The sequence below is a fragment of the Emys orbicularis genome, chromosome 16 (assembly GCF_028017835.1).
Source record: "Emys orbicularis isolate rEmyOrb1 chromosome 16, rEmyOrb1.hap1, whole genome shotgun sequence".
Classification (NCBI taxonomy): Eukaryota; Metazoa; Chordata; order Testudines; family Emydidae; genus Emys; species Emys orbicularis.
This window is the reverse complement of record NC_088698.1, coordinates 19,589,942-19,612,126: the sequence shown is the minus strand read 5'-3', so window position 1 is coordinate 19,612,126 and position 22,185 is coordinate 19,589,942. Positions and strand designations below refer to the sequence as shown.

Here is a 22,185-nt window from a genome sequence, read left to right as displayed (position 1 = left end):
TACTATAATTAGTTGAAACTGCAAGGAAATTTTTGCATGCAGAATTTAATTACCCAGTTGGACTTTGGCCAGAACATCTGGGCTAACAGTCCTATTCTTACAGAAGTCATAGGATCTTTAATAACCACCATGATTAGGACCCTGGTTTTACATCTGCTCCAAAGGACAATGGCCTCAATTTTGAGCTGCATCTCCCAGTGGGGGAGTGTACATGGGAAAGGAAGGTGGCTGTACATCACCTTTGTACTGCTGAAGTGCTGGGACTGTTAGGGGCTGGTGCAGCTCACTAAGGCCTTGTCTACACTACGAGAGTACTTCGATTTTAGTTAATTCGACTATGTGGAATCGATATTACTAAGTCGAACGTGTGTGTCCACACTAAGGACAGTAATTCGACTTTGTGAGTCCACACTAACGGGGCAAGCGTCGACATTGGAAGCGGTGCACTGTGGGCAGCTATCCCACAGTTCCCGCAGTCCCCCCTGCCCTTTGGAATTCTGGGTCGAGCCCCAAATGCCTTCTGGGTAAAAAAATGTGTCGAGGGTGCTTTTGGGCGCCTGTCGTCATCCGTCCGTCACTCAAGCCCTCCCTCCCTCCCTCCCTCCCTGAAAGCGCCGGCGGGAAATAATTTCGCGCGCTTTTCTGATTACTGACAGCGCGGACGCCACAGCAGTGCGAGCATGGATCCCGCTGCGACCATCGCTGCAGTTGTGGCAGTTCTCAACGCCTCGCAGCTTCTCCTCCACCTGTACCAGAGGCAGCTGCAGATCAATCATGAGAGGAGGCTACGGCACTACCGTGACGGCATGAAGTCGGACACTAGCTCCGACCTCTCTGAGAACATGAGACCCAGCGCCCAGGACATCTCGCTGTCACTGGGTCTTGTTGATACTGTTGAACGGCGATTCTGGGCCCGTGAAACCAGCACGGAATGGTGGGACCGCATAGTGCTGCAGGTCTGGGATGAATCCCAGTGGCTGCGCAACTTTCGCATGCGGAAGGGGACTTTCCTCGAACTGTGTGAGTTGCTGTCCCCTGCCCTGAAGCGAAAGGACACCCGGATGCGGGCAGCCCTGACTGTCCAGAAGCGAGTGGCCATAGCCCTCTGGAAGCTCGCAACGCCAGACAGCTACCGGTCCGTCGCTAACCAGTTTGGCGTGGGCAAGTCTACCGTGGGGGTTGCTGTTATGCAAGTAGCCAGGGCAATCGTCAAGCTACTGCTATCTAAGGTAGTGACCCTGGGAAACGTGGAGCTCATCAGAGATGGCTTTGCCGAGATGGGATTCCCAAACTGCGGTGGGGCTATAGATGGGACTCACATCCCTATCCTGGGACCGGACCACCAGGCCAGCCAGTACATCAACCGGAAGGGCTACTTTTCAATGGTGCTGCAAGCACTGGTGGACCATCGGGGACGTTTTACCAATATCTACGTTGGATGGCCTGGCAAGGTTCATGACGCTAGGGTGTTCAGGAACTCTGGTCTGTGTAGACGGCTGCAGGAAGGTATTTACTTCCCGGACCACAAAGTAACTGTTGGGGATGTGGAGATGCCTACAGTCATCCTCGGGGACCCTGCATACCCGCTAATGCCCTGGCTCATGAAGCCCTACACTGGCGCACTGGACTCAGGGAAAGAACTATTCAACTACCGGCTCAGCAAGTGCAGAATGGTGGTGGAGTGTGCTTTTGGCCGTCTCAAGGGCAGATGGAGAAGCCTACTCACTCGCTGTGATCTCAGCGAGACCAATATCCCCATTGTGATAGCTGCTTGCTGTGTGCTCCACAATTTGTGTGAGAGCAAGGGGGAGACCTATATGTCGGGGTGGGAGGTTGAGGCAAATAGCCTGGCTTCTGATTACGTCCAGCCAGACAGCAGGGCGATTAGAAGATCACAGCGGGACGCACTGTGCATCAGGGAGGCTTTGAAAGCCAGGTTCCTGACTGAACAGGGTCTCCAGTGACTTTTTACTTTGTGGACACAGATGCTGAACCTGCCCCCGTTTCTTTACCCAGTTACTGTTGACTATCCTTCCAAGTTACATACCCCCTTCCCCACCTTCCCAACAAATAAAATCTGTTCTGTTCTGTTAATGAACAAGGTTCTCTTTTTTACTGTTTTCGCGGGAATGTTTTAAACCGGGGACGCAGACTGTGGCGGGGGGCGGGCTTACTGTTTTGATGCAAATGATGCTTCTAAAGTAAGTCCGGGAATGACAGGCTCCGCAGTGCTGCATTGGTTGTTTCAACGCAGCCTGCCAGCAGTCCTGGGCGGGACTGGATGTATGTGTCGGCCAAGTGACTTTCTGGCAGGGGGCGGAGGGTAACAGATCCCCTGCTGCGTGGCTCTGTGATCCAGGATAAGGACCGCGGCATAGGATCTCTAACTGCCCTCCCCCGACACAAAGTCACAGATCAATCCCCCTCGCACCCCAGAACAAGAAAACCGCCTCCCAGACTGACCAGGGTAACTGGTGACTGTGCTGTGTATGTGTCCTGATGCTGGACCTGCCCCCGCCTCTGTAGCCTGCTACAGGTGACTGTCCTGTCCAAGTAACAAACCCCTTCCCCCCCTTCAGACAGAATCCCCTCCAAAAGACACTCTCGGAAACAGTACTTAACAGAAACCGATGTTTTATTACGAACCGCACATGAAAAGGGGGGGGGGGGAAGGAAACTTGCACATGGGCTAGTGTGAGATGGGTAGGAAAGGACTTTTCAAACTTTGGAACGAGAGCCTTCCATTGCTGCAGCAGTGTGCAGTGGCCGACTGACAGTTTTAACGGACCTTGCCGCCCCTCCTTCTTTGTACTTTTGGTGAGGGGGGTGTGGGACTTGGTGGCGGGGGAGGGCGGTTAGAGATAGACAGCAGCAGTGCTCTGTCCTCCTGCCTCCGGTCTTGCAGAACATCCACTAGGCGCCGGAGCGTCTCCGTTTGCTCCCTCATTAGTCCAAGCAGGGTTTGAGTAGCCTGCTGGTCCTCCTGGCGCCACCTCTCCTCCCGTTCCATGACTGCTCTGTGCATTTGTGACAAGTTCTCCCTCCACTGTGTCGTCTGGGCTGCCTGCTCTCGTGAGCACTCCATAAGTTCATAAAACATGTCTTCACGAGTTTTTCTCTTCCTTCTTCTAATCTGCGCTAGCCTCTGGGAGTGTGATGCCAGGCTGGGTTGGGAGACAGTCGCAGATGTGTCTGTGGGAATGGGAAAAAGGGAGTAAATTCCTGAGACAGATAAATGAAGTTGCTAACAAAGAGCATAGTCTTTCTCTGTGAACAACACCATGCACTGCACCTTTCACATGCGCACTCAGGACAAGGTCGAATTTTCGGCCCTCGCCTTATGTGTCTGGGGTCCTGCAGTTGCGATCAGAGAAGCGTTGCAGGACACCTCTACTTCTGCTGCGGGCAAACATGGTAAGCCGTAGACTTGTGGCAGCTTAAACATGTAATAGTAGCACTGGGCTCCTTTCGCACTGAATGCAAGGCCACTCTCTGCTGGCAGCAATCAGGGAAGCATGAGCTCTGCCCCTGTCCCACCACCTCGCGGCTGTCCCCGGGAAAGATCCCTGTATGCTGCCCCTCTGCCGCCTCCACCGCGTGGCTGTAAAGCAGTCCAAATACTAACATTCCCCTCCCTAATTTAAAGCAGGGCGTCATGTGTGACATAACCCTCATGAGGATCTCGGAGACCGAGAGGGGAAGGATGCTGCGTGAATGCATGCAGAGGCCTGGGCCATATGCCGCCATGCTGTGCCGCGCACTGATCCCCGACTACCTCATGGACTCATGGCGTGGGAACGTGTGCTACCACGGGGGACCAAACAAGATTGCCCTGCCGTTGAACCTCGTGCGCATGCTGGAGCGGTACCTCCAGGAGAGCTATGCGGAGCTATCCCAGGAGGACTGTCTGTCCATTCCCGGGCACATTGACCGCCTTTTCCTTTAAGTTGAGCATAACGGACTACAGAGTGGAGGGGCCGTGTTGTGGACTAATCATGAATATCCGGACAGTACTTGATTTTCTATACATAGTTAGTAGTAAAAAGTTTACTAAGCCAAATAAATCATGAACAACAAATTACTGAAATAGTTATTATTCCTGTTTTGTTATAAATAAAAGTTTCTATGTTTAACTGAGTGACTGAAAAGCCCATTCTTAACAATATAAATATTCCACTTATGTTAAAATGAAATGTTTAGATGTTTAAAGCACTCACTGCTTGATCCTTCCCCTGATTCGGTGTCCGGGGTAAGGGCTGTGGACGGTTGGTAGGGGATCTCGGTAAGGGTGATGAAGAGCTCCTGGCTGTCGTTGAAATCAGCGGTGCAAGCGCTGTCGACTGCCTCGTCCTCCTCATCTCCTTCCTCATCTTCCCCGTCACCTAACATTTCCGAGGAGGAACCGGTCGTGGACAATATCCCATCCTCGGAGTCCACGGTCACTGGTGGGGTAGTGGTGGCGGCCGCACCTAGGATGGAATGCAGTGCCTCGTAGAAACGTGATGTGTGGGGCTGGGATCCGGAGCGTCGGTTTGCCTCTTTGGTTTTTTGGTAGCCTTGTCTCAGCTCCTTGATTTTCACGCGGCACTGCGTTGCATCCCGGCTGTATCCTCTCTCTGCCATGGCTTTAGAGATCTTCTCATAGATCTTTGCATTCCTTCTTTTGGAGCGCAGCTCTGAAAGCACGGACTCATCGCCCCAGACAGCGATGAGATCCAACACCTCCCGATCAGTCCATGCTGGGGCCCTCTTTCTATTAGATTGCACGGCCAACTCTGCTGGAGAGCTCTGCATCGTTGCTAGTGCTGCTGAGCTCTCCACGCTGTCCAAACAGAAAATGAGATTCAAACTGGCCAGACAGGAAAAGGAATTCAAATTTTCCCGGGGCTTTTCCTGTGTGGCTGGTCAGAGCATCCGAGCTCGAAGTGCTGTCCAGAGCGTCAACAGAGTGGTGCACTGTGGGATAGCTCCCGGAGCTATTACCGTCGATTTCCATCCACACCTAGCCTAATTCGATATTGCCATTTCGAATTTAGCGCTACTCCTCTCGTTTTCGAGGATTACAGAAGTCGAATTTAAAAGAGCTCTATTTCGAACTAAGTAGCTTCCTGGTGTGGACGGGTGCAGGGTTAATTCGATGTAACGGCACTAAATTCGATATAAGCTCCTAGTGTAGACCAGGCCTAAGACTTGCTCTGTTTTATGTCTGTACTGTATTGGTCACCATGGGACCATCTGACAGCCAAGAACAGCCAGAACACCCAGTACTCTGACCATCATAGGCATAGTTTGACTTCTATATTTGGGGGGGGGAGCTCCAGTCAGGCCAATGGGGCCGCACGTGTGTGGGGCGTAAATTCCAAGCCTGCCTGAGGCTTGCAGTTTTGGGGGGGGGAACCCTCCTGACCCCCCATACTATGCCCATGCTGACCGTACCCTTATACTGGGGGCTGTGAGGTGGAGATATGGTGCTGCTTTTCTGAGGAACTCCTCTCCATTCCAGGGGAATTCCCAGGTGTGGGATATTCAGCTGCTTTCTGGCTCCTTTTATCCACAGGCACACAGCCCACAATTCGAGACAGTACGTTCAATTTACCAGTGGCCCCTGCCCCACTATGGAGAACTTGGTTCAGTACCAAGCTGGAGAAAAAGATGTCCCTAATGCATCACGAACATCACTTCCCAGAACACCTAGGTTTCCCTTTGAGTTCTCCCATCAAAGTGGTGACCCAGCCTGACCGTTCAGCCTGCAAAATCTCAGAGGAAGGTGGTAATATGGAAGCCAAGAATATTTCACGCTGACTGGAAAAACATAAAATAAAGGCTCCATATTTCCACGCCACAAAACCACCATCACATGGCTTAACCGGCAGGCACTGTTCAGGAGCTGGGAAGGCACGCAGATCAAACTGAAGTGAACTGGCAAAGCTATGCTGTGGACATACCACGGTGGGGAGCTTATATCTTGCCAGCTGGCACTAGTACCATATCTGTGGCTCTATTAATGTTAGGAGTCCCTCACTTTTATGAGCACTAAATTCACACAAAACAAGAGGCACAGGCAAAGCAAACAAGCACCGACACTACTAAAATGAAACATTGCACTGACTTCGAGTCCACAACTCATTTTTATTTCAGGTAGAAGAGTAAAACGGCCTGACGCGTTTATAAAAAACACCTCTTGTGTGATTAGCCTCAAACCTTGATTTTCTCATTGCTGAACTGCTGGGAGAGGCATCCACTAAGATGGATTTTCTCTGCATAAGTACCAGAATCAAGAGATGTATATTTTTAAAAGTGTATTAAGGGATGTATTTGGAAATTGTATGGACTTCAGAATTGAACTGAACTAATTCAGGTGCAAATTTTAAGGAAAAGGAGGAAAACCCCTAATCCCAGGGCATTTAAAGTAACTACTTTAAAGCTTTACATGGACTAGGAGATTCAGCTTCATAGGGATGCATTTAACCAAACTTCCAAAGGGATCATCTGAATTCATGGCTGGATTTGTCCCATTACCCCCCTCGCCTTCATCTTCTGATGTGATACAGTGGAGTGTAACATGACATGACAGTTCAGAAATGTACAGGAATACCTTTCTCTCCCTGGAACTGATAGGAGGCAACAACCAGCAATATACCCAGGGGACAGAAAAGAAATGAGCTTTAAAATGCCATTGCACAGGTGAATCTGTGTTAACTGTAAAAACAACGAGGAGTACTTGTGGCACCTTAGAGACTAACAAATTTATTTGGGCATAAGCTTTCGTGGACTAAACCCCACTTCATCAGATGCATGGAGTGGAAAATACAGTAGGAAGATATATATATACACAGTACATGAAAAGATGGGAGTTGCCTTAATAAGTGCCTTTGTAGTGGTAATCAGGGTGTCCCATTTCAAACAGTTGACAAGAAGGTGTGAGTAACAGTAGGGGAAATTAGCAGGGGGAAATTATTATTTTTTTAACTAATTTTTTTTTAAACTAATTTCCCCCTGCTAATTTCCCCTACTGTTACTGGGTAAGGCAACTCCCATCTTTTCATGTACTGTGTATATATATCTTCCTACTGTATTTTCCACTGCATGCATCCGATGAAGTGGGGTTTTAGCCCACAAAAGCTTATGCCCAAATAAATTTGTTAGTCTCTAAGGTGCCACAAGTATTCCTCGTTGTTTTTGCTGATACAGACTAACACGGCTACCACTCTGAAACTGGTTTTAACTGTGAGTCACTAATGGAGAGGAAATATTTTTGGATGGTCCTTCCACAGCTCTTGATTGATTTGGTCAGATTTTACAGGACTTACACATACGAAAGACCAACAAATGCAATTTGAAGAGGTCACCCCGAAAGATTTTCAGATTGTGGAAAAAATTCTGCAGATCCCAATTGATTATTCTGCAGTTGGTTGCCACTTAAAACTCCCATACACACCATCAGGAATTCTGCATAGGGAACAAAGGGTGGAGTATACAATGTAAGTCTTCTTCAGTGTTAAAAGAAAAACAACTCTTTGGTGTAGATCCAAATTCAGAATTTTGCTGTGTGTCTATAATACAGATACAATATTATTTTACCATTAAATGCAATACTGATTTATACCAGCTGAGGATTTTCTCATTGTTAATTCACATTTGATAAAAGAGTAATTAACAGAACAATGGGCTTTTTTTACCCAATTTTCATCTAGCGCTTCAAATATAAATGCTGAAGTTGTGCCATTTCTCTCTCAGTGGTAGATATCCTTACTGGTGCACAGTCTCACATTTCCTCAATGTCATCACTTTAATAATATTTAATGTTCCTCTACAATTGATGAAGCTTTGGAATTCAAGAATTTCCATGCTGGGTTTCTAGCACAACTGGAAATTTCCCATGACAGATGTCAGTTCTGTCTAACAGATTTTGTTTAGAAAGGCTTTTGTATATATGAAGAATGTGCCAAGGCTGTTTTCTCATTTCTTTCTTCATTCTAATGGTAGCAAATGATTTCAAAGCAGTAATGAATGCATATATGCTATATAGATCTCACCATGTGACTGTGAATAAGCCACCTGCTAGTAATAGCAGGTGGCCCCCCAAAAGTGCTGGTTACATCTAAGTGGCTGTTAAAAACAAGTAAATCCGTATGCATCAGAAGGAGGAGGATGCATAGATTCTTGCATATTGTAAGAAAGACAAACTATTTAGTTCAGATAAATTATTCTTTTTTCTTCCTGAATCTTAACTCACTTAAGAACCAAGCTCAAAAACCAAATACACCTCTACCCCGATATAACACTGTCCTCGGGAGCCAAAAAATCTTACTGCGTTATAGGTGAAACCGTGTTATATTGAACTTGCTTTGATCCACCGGAGTGCGCAGCCCTGCCCCCCCGGAGCGCTGCTTTACCGCGTTATATCCGAATTCGTGTTATATCGGGTCACGTTATATCAGGGTAGCGGTGTATCTTGGAGATTCTTCACCTCCAGCCCAACCTACAGATGGAAATGACAAATCTAGGGAGAAAAGGTGTTCCCAGGAGATTTCCAGGCCACTTGTTCATATCTAAGAGGTTCAGATACATTACATACATTTTTGAGTACTTATCTCGGAGCTACTAATCATGGGTAACCTGTGCTTTGGAGTCAATACCATTGAATCTCTCCCTGTGCTGTCTGTGCCCATGTAGCGTTCGTGCAAGTGGAAAGGAGTCCAATCAGTGGTGCTCAATTTGGTGGCACTAACGGGTGCTCAGAACACAGTTGGGTAAGCAGCTGCACAGATTTGCTGCCTTGCCTTTTCTTCAAAGCCTGTCAAATACTAACGGTGCACTAATTGTTCAGGTTACACAATCCTTGCGTCCTTTAATATATGAGTGATCCTGTGCATCTGCCAGTTTAAAGCAAGAGTTGGCTCAGAAAGGAGATGGACAGGTAAACTAGGAGCAACCTGTGGAGATACACAAACCTCTCCCTGCTCTCTGCCTTTACGTTGAAGAAGCAGGTGTACACATTACACTTTGCAGTCTCCCAAACACACTAAAACTTGAGCTCTCTTCCTGCTTCCTTCCCTCCAGGTTTTAGTAACATTCTATATTGTTTAAATGAAATACAAACTCACCGTTGGCCTCTCTACCCCGGCATAAAGAATCAGGATTTCAAATCACTACCAAGAAAACAGTGTCACTTCACCAGAATTATGCAAAACCATTTCAGAAAGTTCTGCTACCACCCACAAGCCCATAATGTTCAGCTATGACAGGACACGAGAAATTTGCTTACAGAGACTACAGCAAAAGTGGACTGATAGTTCTGCAGTATCTGGCACATGGGGACCCCTCTTGGACCCACATGTACTGTACGAACACTGGCCCATGGAGAAGTGTGCCTTGTTTAGCTTGACTGAGGCTGCAGTTCCTACGGAGGAAAAACTCCTTTTGTTTTAAAATAGTAATAGTTCTCTTTTTCCAACTCCAAGAAACTACCATGACTCTCAAAACTTTACTTGCATTCATTAGAAAGAGCAATTGTGTCTTTAAGACCCTCATGCAGAAGCAGGTCACACTCAACAATATAGAGCATGAGAGTGAATAAGGGCAATTAAGGATGCAAAAGGTCTGCTTGGTCAACTGGTTCAGACCTGTCCATTAAAAGATTGTCAATGTAGTATATTTTCTAGTGCTGAGTCCAGTTTTCTATAGTGCAAGTCTCTTCCCCAATTTCTCCAAGGAGGTGATTCCATTCTTTAATATATCTCGTTATTAGAAAGCTTCCCTTAGGTTTTCTTTCATACTTTTGTCAACACTTCTTAACTCAACATTTTGTGTAGCAGCTACCGTTTACTCCGAGGACTGGGCATACTGAGGTCTCCTGTGCTTGTAGCTATCCATCTCATCACGCAAACTTTCTGGAGCGGGCAGAGCACAGGGAAGAATATATAACTGTAATGTGTTTAAACAATGTTGAAATCAACTAAGAATGCGATCCCAGGTTTCCTGCCTACTCAAATGCAGCAACCACTTCATCTACACTTATTAGAGCTAATAGTCATGCAGAATTTGGCTTTGACAATTAATATACAATAAGACACTGCAAACATGTAACAAGGGGGAAACTGTTGCATATGAATGTAGAATGGGTTTTTGGAGAAGTGCATTCAGTTTTATGATTCTGTTTAAGTTGGATTTGCCAGTTTTCCTGTCATTATCCCATAGGCCAGTGTTAATAATCAAGATCTATATTATATGCTTTGTGGTATAATTAAAGTCACTACTTAATTAGAAAACCTAGCTAGTGCTAAACAACGGGGAATCAATAATGTATCTAATGGGAAAAGCCAGAAAGAACTTTTGTTTTATATCAGAAACAGCTGAGAGCTAATAAGTGTACCCAATATTGCTTATGGATTAGCATTTCTGTGCTGTGCTCCACATGGGAGCTCTGATCCCATCATATCTTATAAGCCAAGCAGTGCCAAGCCTGGTAATGACCTGTATGGAACATCTCCCTATCTCGTCCAAAAAGCTTGGGATTCCCTGTGCATAAGCTAGAGGGCAGCCTGTCCCGTTACCTTCTAGGGCAGTGGGGCAGGAAACAGCATGGGAAGTGTTCCATATTATTACCCTGGTGAAGACTGAGGTGTCTCATAGTCCCAGGCAGAGCGTCCACATTAACGACAGCAAGACTGATTCCTGACTCATTGCCAACGAATAAGGAAGAACGATCTGAGCAGCCAGAAGAGACTTCCTATGCACTGGCCTCCTTATTACCCTGCCGGGAAGATGGGAAAAGTGGACGAGCTGGCCTTTAGGGTACAAGCGGGGGTGGTAGACGCTGTGAGGACGGCGGCAAATCGACCTCCGCGGCTCCCCCGTCGATGGCACTTACTCCTACCTCCCCTGATGGAGTACAAGTGTCGATTCGGGGATCGAATGTCGCATCCCGACGAGACGCGATAATTCGATCCCCGAGAGATCGATTTCTACCCGCCGATTCAGGCGGGTAGTGTAGACGTAGCCTCAGGCAAGATGGAAAGTCAGATGAAAGTTGGGCAAGATGTACCTATTCAAAAGCCTTGGCATCAGTTATGTACACACAATACAATGGGTGTGCAAGCATCCCTGCACTAATGTATCTGGTCTGTATTTTGGGCCAGATCCTCCGCTGGGGTAAATTGGAGTCAATAGACCTAAAAACAGCCCCATCGGAAAAGCCTTGTTTTAATACGGACACTAACCAAACTACAGATAGGGATGATTCATCCCCCAACTTCTCCTTCGGGGTTTTAAAAATGCTCCAAAAGCAAAAGTTCCCTGCACCGTCCTGGCATTAGGGGTATTAAAAATCTCTACCAGGGCATGGATTTTGAAGCTGGTTGAATCAGGTCTGGTTGACTTTAATCAGGTCACTTCTCACTCATCTTTTCTCAAACACAAATCATCCCAATTAGTCATCCTCCTGCTATGTAATTCTGTCCATTCCATTTTTAATCTTGGACACTCTATGCTATATACTCTCTGTTTTATCAAGGTCATATTTGAAGTCAATAGGCTGGCCAGCACGGGACACTATACTCCAAATGTGGTCTAAGCAATGCTTCATAAAGAGCTAACAAATTATCCTTGGATTTACGTAGAGCTAGTTGAAAACTTTGACAGAACAGTTTTCCATCAAAAAATGCAGCTGAGTCAAAATTGAAAAGTTTTCCAGGAACATGTTCATTCTGATGACTTTTTTTTAATGGGAAAAAGTCAAAATGTTTCATTTTGACTTTTTTTGATTTTTTGTTTACTTTTATATTAGCTTAAAACATTAATTAATTTATATATATAATTTAACATATTGTATTTAATACATACTATTTCATATTCATACATACTAAACATTTTGATGGTCCCAAATCTAAACTTTTTAGAATTTTCATTTTGAGGGAAATTTCAAAATGTCAGCGTTTTGTTCTGATTCACAATGACTTTTCTTTTTAATTTCAGAATTTCCCATGGAATGGAAATTCTGGGTCCTGACCAGATCTAGATTTGTGCCAGATTAAGAGTTGTTTCACACTGGGGGGATTGTTAATCCTGTACTCTAATCTATACTGCCCAATCTGCATAAAAAATTTAAATTATGAATTTTAACGTGAACAATCTTAAATCATCTTTCCCCAACCTATGAGATGGAGACTTGGGGTCACCAGACTACTCCAGAAGTGAGGCATGAGAACGGTGCGGGTGGAGAAAACTTTATAACATTGGATCTGCCTCTCCCCAATAATTATCAGAGGGGTAGCCGTGTTAGTCTGGATCTGTAAAAGTAGCAAAGAGTCCTGTGGCACCTTATAGACTAACAGACGTATTGGAGCATGAGCTTTCATGAGTGAATACCCACTTCGCCATGCATCCGACGAAGTGGGTATTCACCCACGAAAGCTCATGCTCCAATACGCCTGTTAGTCTATAAGGTGCCACAGGACTCTTTACTACTTTCCCCACTAACTGATCTTACAATAGTGGGTAATCTACCCAATGTTCTTTGAAAGCAATTAATCTTCCATCCCTGCTCCAATACATCTTCTAATGCAGATGGCCACAAGAACAGCTCCCTTGTACAGGCCTTCAGGCAGAAACCCATAGACCAAAATTTCTCTTCTCTTCTTCCATGGCACTCAGATAAGCTGAAAGTGTGATTTGCCCCAGTAAAACTATCAATGGACACCCACCATGCTAATACCATGCAGCTATCTTCTGGGTGGGGAACAAGTTCATCATACTCTGTGGGAAAGAGAAAAATGTCTAAAATGAATGTGTGCTCTTGCAGCCATGAAACTGGTAAGTCGTGAAGGCCTGGAGCACTGAAGGACAATCCCTGATGGAATGGCTGGTTTCTAACAAGAGGCCTTAGAGATGGTTGATGTTATTAAACCCCTGAATGAAGAAACCAGAGGTCTATTTACTAAGTCTTTCCCCTTGATAGCCCCATTGGATCAATTCCAGAATCCTTTTGATAGGTAATTTAAAAAGCTTTTCCTAAGGTACAGTGAACCATTAATTACTTTTCAGAACCTCAGAGATGCTATTCCTTTGCTATTGTGAAGCATTAACAGCAAACAACTAAAATGTCTGCCTCTATAAAAGGGCTGAATAAATTAAAAGTAATTTCTTCAAGACCTGGTGTTCTCTGCTCTTTGTGGCTGAAAATTTCAGTTCTTTCAGCATTAATAAGTTTGCTCTTTAAGGCTACATTTTCTCAATACAAATATCCATGACCATAACACAAAGAAATATCTTCCTTCAGCCGGTAAACTGAATCCATCTCTTAGTATTATGGCTGTCACTCAGCTACCACAATGTGCTAGGCATGCGGTTGCACAAAAGAGATCAGTTAAATTAAGGATCCTCACCTAGTGGCCATAATTTCTTGTAAAAGCCAATTTAGCTCTTATGGAGCTCTAGGATCATATTAACTTTTCTCAAGTGTGTGCATAATGCATCACAGCAGGTGGTTTTGGCAAGAGGGAGTATGCATGGGTGTGGCTAGGTCAGTGGTTCCCAAACTTTAACAAACCTGTGAACCCTTTTCACCTAAATGTCAAGTCTTGCGAACCCCCTCCTAAAAATGAATATTTCCAGGGATTTTCTCTTTTACCTGACTATGAATTATAAAAGCAGTGATCTTGGAAATATAAAATTTGTTTTTATGACATGCTTATTACACACTATTTATTATTATTAATTATTTATCATAACAGTATTTTTATTACATTATGAAAACAGCAACACTCTTCCAAGATCTCACTTTCGTAGCTTGTATCACTTTGAATAAGCCTGTTATAAGACAAGGCTCCTATGTTTCATCAAGGAGTATCAGATGTGAAACAGCATGAAAGTATTTAAGAAGCCAACTCAAAGAGTTCCTGCTACACAAGCATTCAGGTCTTGAGCAGTCCAGGAAAACAACACACGTTACAACAAAGCTTAAACTTGTTTTTAAAATTATTATGAAGAACAATACTAGCTGCCTATTTAATTTTTAAAAAAGCAAAAAATATCCACCTCCCTTTCCATTTCTTATAAGGAGTCTTGAATTTTAAATCTCCTCAGTGTGATAGATATGCTTGCTTTGATCTGCTTAGATCTTGGAAGTCCAGGAGCTCCAGGCTGCTGGCCCCGTGCTGCCTAGTGTCCCTAGGGACAGCTCTGTCCGCCATTAGGGAATTTTTTCCTGAGAACCCCCTGTAACATTTTGCGAACCCCAGTTTGGGAACCACTGGGCTAGGCCTACACTAGCAGTTGGGGGTGTGATTCCCAGTTTGAGAAGACATTCATCACGGTAGCAGTATTGAGCAGCGACATGGGCTAGCTACCCCAAGTATGCACTCACAGGGTCCAGGTGAGTTTGTAGCTAGTCCCTGCTACCCCAGCTATTTTTAGCCAGCAAGCTCAATGAGAGCTAGCACGAGTAAGTTCACGGGAGCTGGGCATTGCATACCAATCTCTAAGTGTAGATGCAGCCTGTGTGTATTACATAAAAACACCTAGGTTATTTATGTTGCAAAGTCAAGCCCTGGGAAGTTAGGAAATGCTGGACTTACAGTTGCCTTAATTTGGACCCTGTGCATCCAATCTGTGCACTGAATGAGGCAAGAGATGTGTGGGAAAATATAGTATGTGATCATGCAATTGCAGAATGTATCATAATGCATATGCACAAGGAGGAAGTATTAAGATTACCCGAGCAACCGTAAAACTGGCATTTGCTAACTTTTCCAGGGCTTGACTTGGAACCTAAATAACTTTCTTTTTACATGTTTTTTCTGTATGCAGTTTCCTAGGTGTGGTTCATTTGATTGGGTTGGTTTTTGGTTTTGTGTTTTAGGAAACGGCTAGCCCTTGAGCCACAGGACTAACTATATTAGCTGGTAGCAACAGACGGCTGTTGTCCCAGAAAGGGGGTTGTGATGTTGGGACCATGTCCTAGATCCAGGAGTAGTGGCCTGGCACCGCCCAGCCCTCTCTCTCTCTACCTCCTCAGCACCTCTGAAAATCAGGCCACTCATATTCAGGTGCCTAAGCCAGGATTTAGGTAGCTAACTTTAGGCACTCATGTTTGAACATTCTGGCTGCAATCTGTATCAAAATTCTACTTGCCCGCAGTGATCTGGAGAGCATGATATCAATGTTTTCATCGGTACACAAAGCAGGAGCTCGAATAGTGTCAAAAGGCAGCTGTTAGATTTGGAGTCTTCTCATCTAAATGGAAAATGGCCAACACACTGCATAATAATGGTGATTTATTAGAAAGGAAGTGTTGGCCAACTGGACTCTGATATCTGGTGATGGATGTGGTAGAAGAACACAGATGTTTAGAAAGACATTTTTGACCTTGTTTTCCCCAGGTAAGAAACTTACAGAAGTGTCTTGGAGAAGAGTAAGGAAGAACGAACTGTCATACTCATGGAATATCATGAATCACAGTATTTCCAAACGTGATTTCTCTATTAAACAACATTTTCCCCAGACAGATATCCACACTGTCAGTACTGGCTCAGCTAGGTTCTGCCATAGAAGGCTGAAATTTGCCTCCTGTCCATGAGTAAGAATTACAACAGAAGAGCAGAATATTTAAGCATGGCACAGGAAGTTTTGCTAATGCTTTACTGCAGGTGCCCTCTGGAAGGAGCAGGAGGTTTAGCATCCCTGTATCACTACTGAGCCGACCACCTATATGCCGAGACACTTGTCTGTATTATGCTTTTCATGGCAGCAACAAAACTGATAGCTTCCACAATAAGTGCTTTTTTGTGCACTGCAACAACACTGAGAAACTGCTGCAAGAAATATAGAGCGAGATGAAGAGAGAACAGAGCAAATATAAACAGAAAAATGCATTAGTCAATAGCGCCCACAGATCAGCCTAGCAGGTGAACAACCTGCATATATTAATAATATACTCAGCAGCAGCAAGGGCTGCTTGTGGGAGAGCTACATAAACCCTTCCTTCCTTCTACATTCCCTCTTCTTTTGGCTTGTGCCTGACTTGATGAATAGTGAACATTTCTGAAACTTCTGTCTGTTTTGTATGAAGGGGGATCAAAATAGTTCAACCAAAAGCATTCATTCCTTAGGTGTTCACTGCAACAAAAATAATCCTGTGCAACTCATTTGGCATTCATGTGGATTTTATAACTACTTTTATAGGATTTCCACTGGAATTTAGATAGCTAATTGGGACCATTATTAACTAACTGGACCATACATTTTAAAGCACTGCCATGTATTTTCACAAATCTAAAAGACATAGAGCACATTACGCTGACAACACCAAGCTGCAAAATGAAATCCCAATTTAGTCCAATGCAAAATGTTTCAGCTAAAAATGTGTGGAAAATCACCCTGAGTCATAATTAATCCAGATGATTATACACCATTTTGCACTTGAAGGTAATATATAAGTATCACTTCTGATATTTAATTCTTGCATCATCCCAGAGCATTAACAGTCCAAAATTGCTAGAACATAGAAATTGACTACGAAGGCCTATGACATTTTCTAAGCGATGGTCAGCAGTCCAACTCCATGTTCATCAGATTTGGTGCAGTGTGAAATCAGACTTCTCAAAATGCTGTTCAAGATCAAATCTAATTAGCTCATCTAAAAGTCCATTTAAAAAAACAACCCTGCCTCTGGTGTACGTGGGATGCCAAGAGAAGAGAGAGTTGAGATATGTTTCCTACACCATGTTTAGGTCAAAAAGTGATTTTTATTGCAATCAAGGGAACTGTAATTTCAAGTGAACTATTTACTGTAATTAATTCCATTTGGCACATGAAAATAAAATGCCTGAAAAATTGCTGCCTGCTTCTGTGCTGAGTTAGTGTTTCCCCATTTATGGGGAAGGGTTGTTTGTCCTTTGAGTTTGAAGGTCTCGGTGACAACAGCAGGTGGAAAAGCAGAGAAATGCAAACATACAGGAAAAGCAGCTTGCTGGCAGGATTACACAGGTTTGCAGATTTCTTTGCAGTGGGACAACACTGGGAGTTGCTACAATTTAGTACACTGACATTGGTTCCATCTGGCTGTGTGTCCCCTTTGCGAGACATGCCTTTCCTGTTTATTGCATGGATGCAAATGCATCAAGAAAAGCCATTATATTGCTGTACATTTATTTACGGTGTGCTAGGAAGAGTCACAACTAGAATGCTTACCCTATCTCTATGCAGAAGATGGACAAAAGTGGTGAAATTTACAACAGTTAAAATATAATGAAAGTCAATATTTAAAGCCACATTTTTTTCCCAAAGGAGCAGTAATATGTGTGAGTTTATCTATTTGCATATTACAAGCTCCACATTTGCGTGGCTGAACTGCATTCGCATTCATAAATTTCGTATAACAATCCATGCAAACAGCCAGCTGATCAAAAATATTCCCAGTTTGCATCCACAATACCTACATGTGTATGCAAATGTGGGAGTTTGAGTGGGCAAAATGGAGGTTAGACTGGGAAGGAAGGATGGTCAGAAGGACAGGGCACTGATGTGGGACTCAAGAGTTCTGGGTCCAGTTCTGAGATCAGCCACAGACTTCCTGTGTGATTTGTGGACCTCAATTCTACCCCGTTCCTCATCTGTAAAATGGAGATATTTCCCTACAGTCACAGCAATGTTCTGAGGATAAAATCTGTTAATGATTGTGAGACGATCACTGATGAGGGCCACGTGAGTACCAAGGAAGACAGAGAGATAAGGAGTCCTTTGGAGTACAAGGTTTTACATGAGAATTTAGGGTGCGATTTTCAAACCCTCACTCATCACTAATTTCTAATGAGAACTGGGCATCCAACCCCCTTAGTCAGCTTTGAAAATTTCAGCCTTAGTGTATGAATGAAACTGCACATCGGTCACACCATAGTAGATCTGTTAGGATGCAACATTCAGGTATAAGACTGAACAATGGATAAACCAGAAAAGTAGCTCTTGTTAGTGCATGGCTCATGTGGGATACTGTACTTTTGAACTCTTCATGTCAGTGGGTGTTCAAGTGAGAGTTCCCAGGTGTATCTGGTGTTTAAGTGCTTGTATGTCTGTAGTTGCCAGAATCAAAACAAGGTTGCTTGTGAGAATCATAGTAGAGAAGTGAAATCTAATCAAATTCACCAATTGAATGGAGGTAGAGTCTCCCTCTGATACACACAGATTAAACTCAGCTCTACCACTGAACTTTCACTCATTTTTCAAAGCAAATTCAAACTAAAGGTTTGTTGAGGCTTGGACATGTCTCGATATACACGTTTCCAGGCCTAACTAGAACCACCCCAAGAGTGTCCAAATATCACACAGAAAGCAGCTCTCATAGTATTTCAGACATTTAATAAGACAGTATAATCTTATGGGAGTCCCAACCAAAATGGGGGCACCCAAAGGGTTTGGATAACCGCAGATGCTTATCTGAACCAATGGTCAAAGCTTCTAAGTAGAGCTGAGCCAGAGCCAAACTCCAAATTCCAGCATCGCCAACTCGAAACACCCCCAAATGTTGAAGAGTATAGCAGCTAGATCCAAACTTTGCAGCTTTGGCTTCTTTTCACCTTTTTACTGCTTCACCCACCCATATTTACTAACTACTTGAGTTTATTAACTACCAAGAGGCATGACCCAAACCCCACTGAAGTCAAATGAAAGATTCCCATTGACCTCAATGGTGTTTGAATCAGGCTTAATATATAATTTTAATGGTCACAGGATAATCCCACACTGGAGGGTTTACCCTTTCTCCAGGTGAATCCCACGCTGGATTTTCAGCACATGTTGAGTCAGGTGTAACATCTAAGTAATATTCTTCTCTCTCTCTCTCTCTCTTTCTAATCTATCTAATATAAGATTACTTTTCCACACCAAGCATCTGAGTATGTGAATGCTGAGTCAATGGTTCTGAGACTAGATTGGCATGTAACATCTAAGGGACTCTGGGTAGGCTGAAGTATTGTTTTGCTAAATTTAGTTTCTGGCTTCTTGAATTGTCAAAGATCTTTTTTAAATTGTAATCTGCTCACAGAGCACAATGGTTGTGCTTGACTAAACTTTTCTCCCCCCCTTAATAAGGTACTTTTATTTAACTTTCACTTCTGCCTGGGAACCCCAATGGGGATTTTTAAACAGAAGATTATTATTACAAATTAATTAACTATTCTTTTCAGTTTTGTCTACTGAGAGCAGCTAGCTAAGCATTGCTGCCGATCTTCACTGCATTAAGACATTACTGATCGTCATTCTCAGAATGACTGCGAGAATGACTCTTCTGGAGAATACATAACGATATAAACATGAAAGATTTGAAAGGCACTTAACACAACCTATAATAAATCAGTACAAATATTAAACATATAATTGCAATGTCAAATGCAGTGTAGACATGTGAAGAATGTGATATTATAGTGTAAATATGCACATTCCACAGACAGTAAAAAATCTTAAGTGCATCTCTGACTGTAATTAAAGGCCCCTGCTGTGATAGTCTTACTACTTGTTTCATCACAATCTAGACATGAGTAAATACCCTGCCTCTACAGTTCTTTCATAAGAACACCCCAAGTGCAATTAAACACAAAGCATTTGATGTTTTCAATCTTAAACAATCAGTGTCTACAAAACAGCGCTGCTTCCATTTGTTGGTGCTACCTCATCTTTCATAGTACGTGACTCCAACAGGCAGAGAGAGAGAGAGGCTCCTGCTGCTAATATCTGAGCTCATTTGGCTGTGGCTAAGGTTTTACTGAACAATGCTCAGCAGAGCTTGCACTTTGAAGTCATTACTGATCCAAAGGCATGGACATGCATATTGTGGCATTACTTGTAAAGTTAGCTACAGATGCTGACGTGATATCCATGCTTGAGATCACAATTGGTCTTTATAGTTTTCATTACACTCAGGAGCGTATATCTGGCTAACCTTTCAGTACACTCTGAACATAAGGCATGCATACAGAGCTGCTACCATGGTCAGAGGAACAACAATCACTTGCACAAATAAAAATGTAGGATTCAACTTACTTTTTTGGCCTGTAGTCAGGAATGGACCTATCCAGTGATATCCTGTCACTGAGCTGGGCATTGTAACCATATTCTTCATACTTAGTCTCAGATTCATGACTGTCATCTCTCAAGGTAGCAGCCATTCCTCCCTGGCCCAAGCCTCCTGGACCTTCAACTAGTCCCATGGGCTTGGCTAGACCTAGAAAGAAAGAAAAAATGCAATTGAAAGGATAGTATAGAGGAGGTAGCAATAGGGTTGTGTCTATGTGTTTGGTTTTTTAAAACATTTAAGCAAACAGTAATCTGTTCTGGAATTTTTATTAATTAAGCATACAATGACTGGATGAAGAAGGTGAGGATCAGAGCAAATGTTCTCTCTAGGAATACTGGGCTAGATCCTCAGCTGAGGTAATTTAGCATAGGCTCAATTGTTTTCACTGAAACAAAATGCTGAAAAGCCCATCCCCACTTGAGATGTTAGCCAATGAACAGTGCACCTGGTATGTTTTGTCCACTAATGTATTAATGCTAATTTCAGGAAATCAATTTAAAAACAACAACTATAAACACAGAGAAAAAAACCCATCTACAGATACACTGTCAAGTGCATCTTCCATGGCAATAGAAACTAATAAATAATCTCATCACATATCACAAACCTTAATGTTCCATTTTCTGAAGAGCTGCCTATCCATAAGTCATTAAAAGTTATGAACTTATTTATAATAGTCTTCTGGATCCTGTACAGCAGCTTACAAATATCTTTCAAATAATTCACAACACAGAGCAAAACAATTATAGCTAGAGCTGGTTGACATGTGCCAAATTAAGATGGTTTGAGAAAAAATAGTCAACATTTTCTCTCTCTCTCTCACACACACACACACACACACACACACACACACGAGCACACACATGACAAAATTTTTAGTACGAGGCTGAAGCTTATTTCTCCTTCTCCCTTGCACGGCAGTGTAAGGTCTTTGACAATCTTGCCTTTACTATGTAAGAGATGGAACTCTTGGGGATCTCCTTTGTACCTCATTGGTAAGCTCTGCCCTCGTTGTTTATCATAGCACTATCACTGGCGCCACAAATCCCTAGTTAGAGATCTAAGGTGCACTTACACAACTTAGTAGATGACAATAAGTTTGAGAGCTAAAATATTAAGGCCAACATTTTTAAGTTCGAGAGTCTATAGTGAGACACTTAAAGCATACTTAGGCATCTAAATATAAATGGCCTGCTTTAACATAGGTACTGAGCACTTGCAGCTCAGGTATTCAATGCCTCTAAAAATCAAGCCACTGTTAGTTAGGCGCCTAAATGTGGATTTAACTGTTGGCACTCACATCTGAAAATATTTGTCTTAACACTGCAGGGAGCAATCTCAATGCAATTTGGGCACTTGACAGCCACTTGAGCCTTTGAAAATCTCCCCTGGTAACTCACAAGTTCATTGCCAAGTATCTAGTTAAGTTCCTCTTCATCATGCCCCTGAAATGCTTGATAGTCTCAGTGTGAATCATGGGCCTTGGGGTACAAGGGATGGGGGACAAAGAAAACACTACAGCAAATCTTTCTTGGCATGGCCAAGCCACTGAAAAATTCAAACAGCTCTAGGCAAAAAAGCCAACTGAGTTGTCAAAATGAAGGCAAAACATGAGGATCACACTGGCAGGATCTCATTATGGTTATGCGGTATGCGTGGGAGGTGAGCCCAAGGTCTGATGGGTGACTGACTTAGAGGAAGAGAAAGAATAGGTGAGCAGGAGCAGAACTCCCGGAGGCCATGTAGGCATGGGAGGGGGAGAGGGGAAGGCTGGAGCTTCAAAACAGAATGTTTAAAAAGTGTCTTGTTTACTGAGGCAGAGAGAGGAAGGGCACAGAACATTGACGTTTGGCTTGAGGTAGAAGCTAACTTGCATAAAGGTTCTCTAAAGCCGCAAGTAAAACAGAACTCAGAAAGATACAACATATGAACAACACAAGTGCATTTTGGGATGGAGAAACTCACCAGAGCATTCTGCCAGGGGAACCCCCAGCCCACCCATTTAACCGGCTTTATAGGCCCTTTGTGATACCAGAGCAGAGATCTGGCCCATGGTGTCCTCATAAGTCCCCTTGCACTTGCGCATCTGCATAACCTGTGGATATGGCGGGTGCTGG

At 43.7% G+C, this 22,185-nt stretch overlaps 1 protein-coding gene across 1 annotated transcript in view; it reads right to left on the bottom strand.

The window, feature by feature from the left end:
• Positions 1 to 22,185, bottom strand: part of GALNT9 (polypeptide N-acetylgalactosaminyltransferase 9) — a 219,979-nt gene that overhangs the window by 158,195 nt on the left and 39,599 nt on the right. The window contains exon 2 of the mRNA XM_065417861.1: positions 20,035 to 20,215. Within this exon, the coding sequence (XP_065273933.1) occupies positions 20,035 to 20,215 (181 nt within the window). The remainder of the gene's footprint in view (positions 1 to 20,034; positions 20,216 to 22,185) is intronic.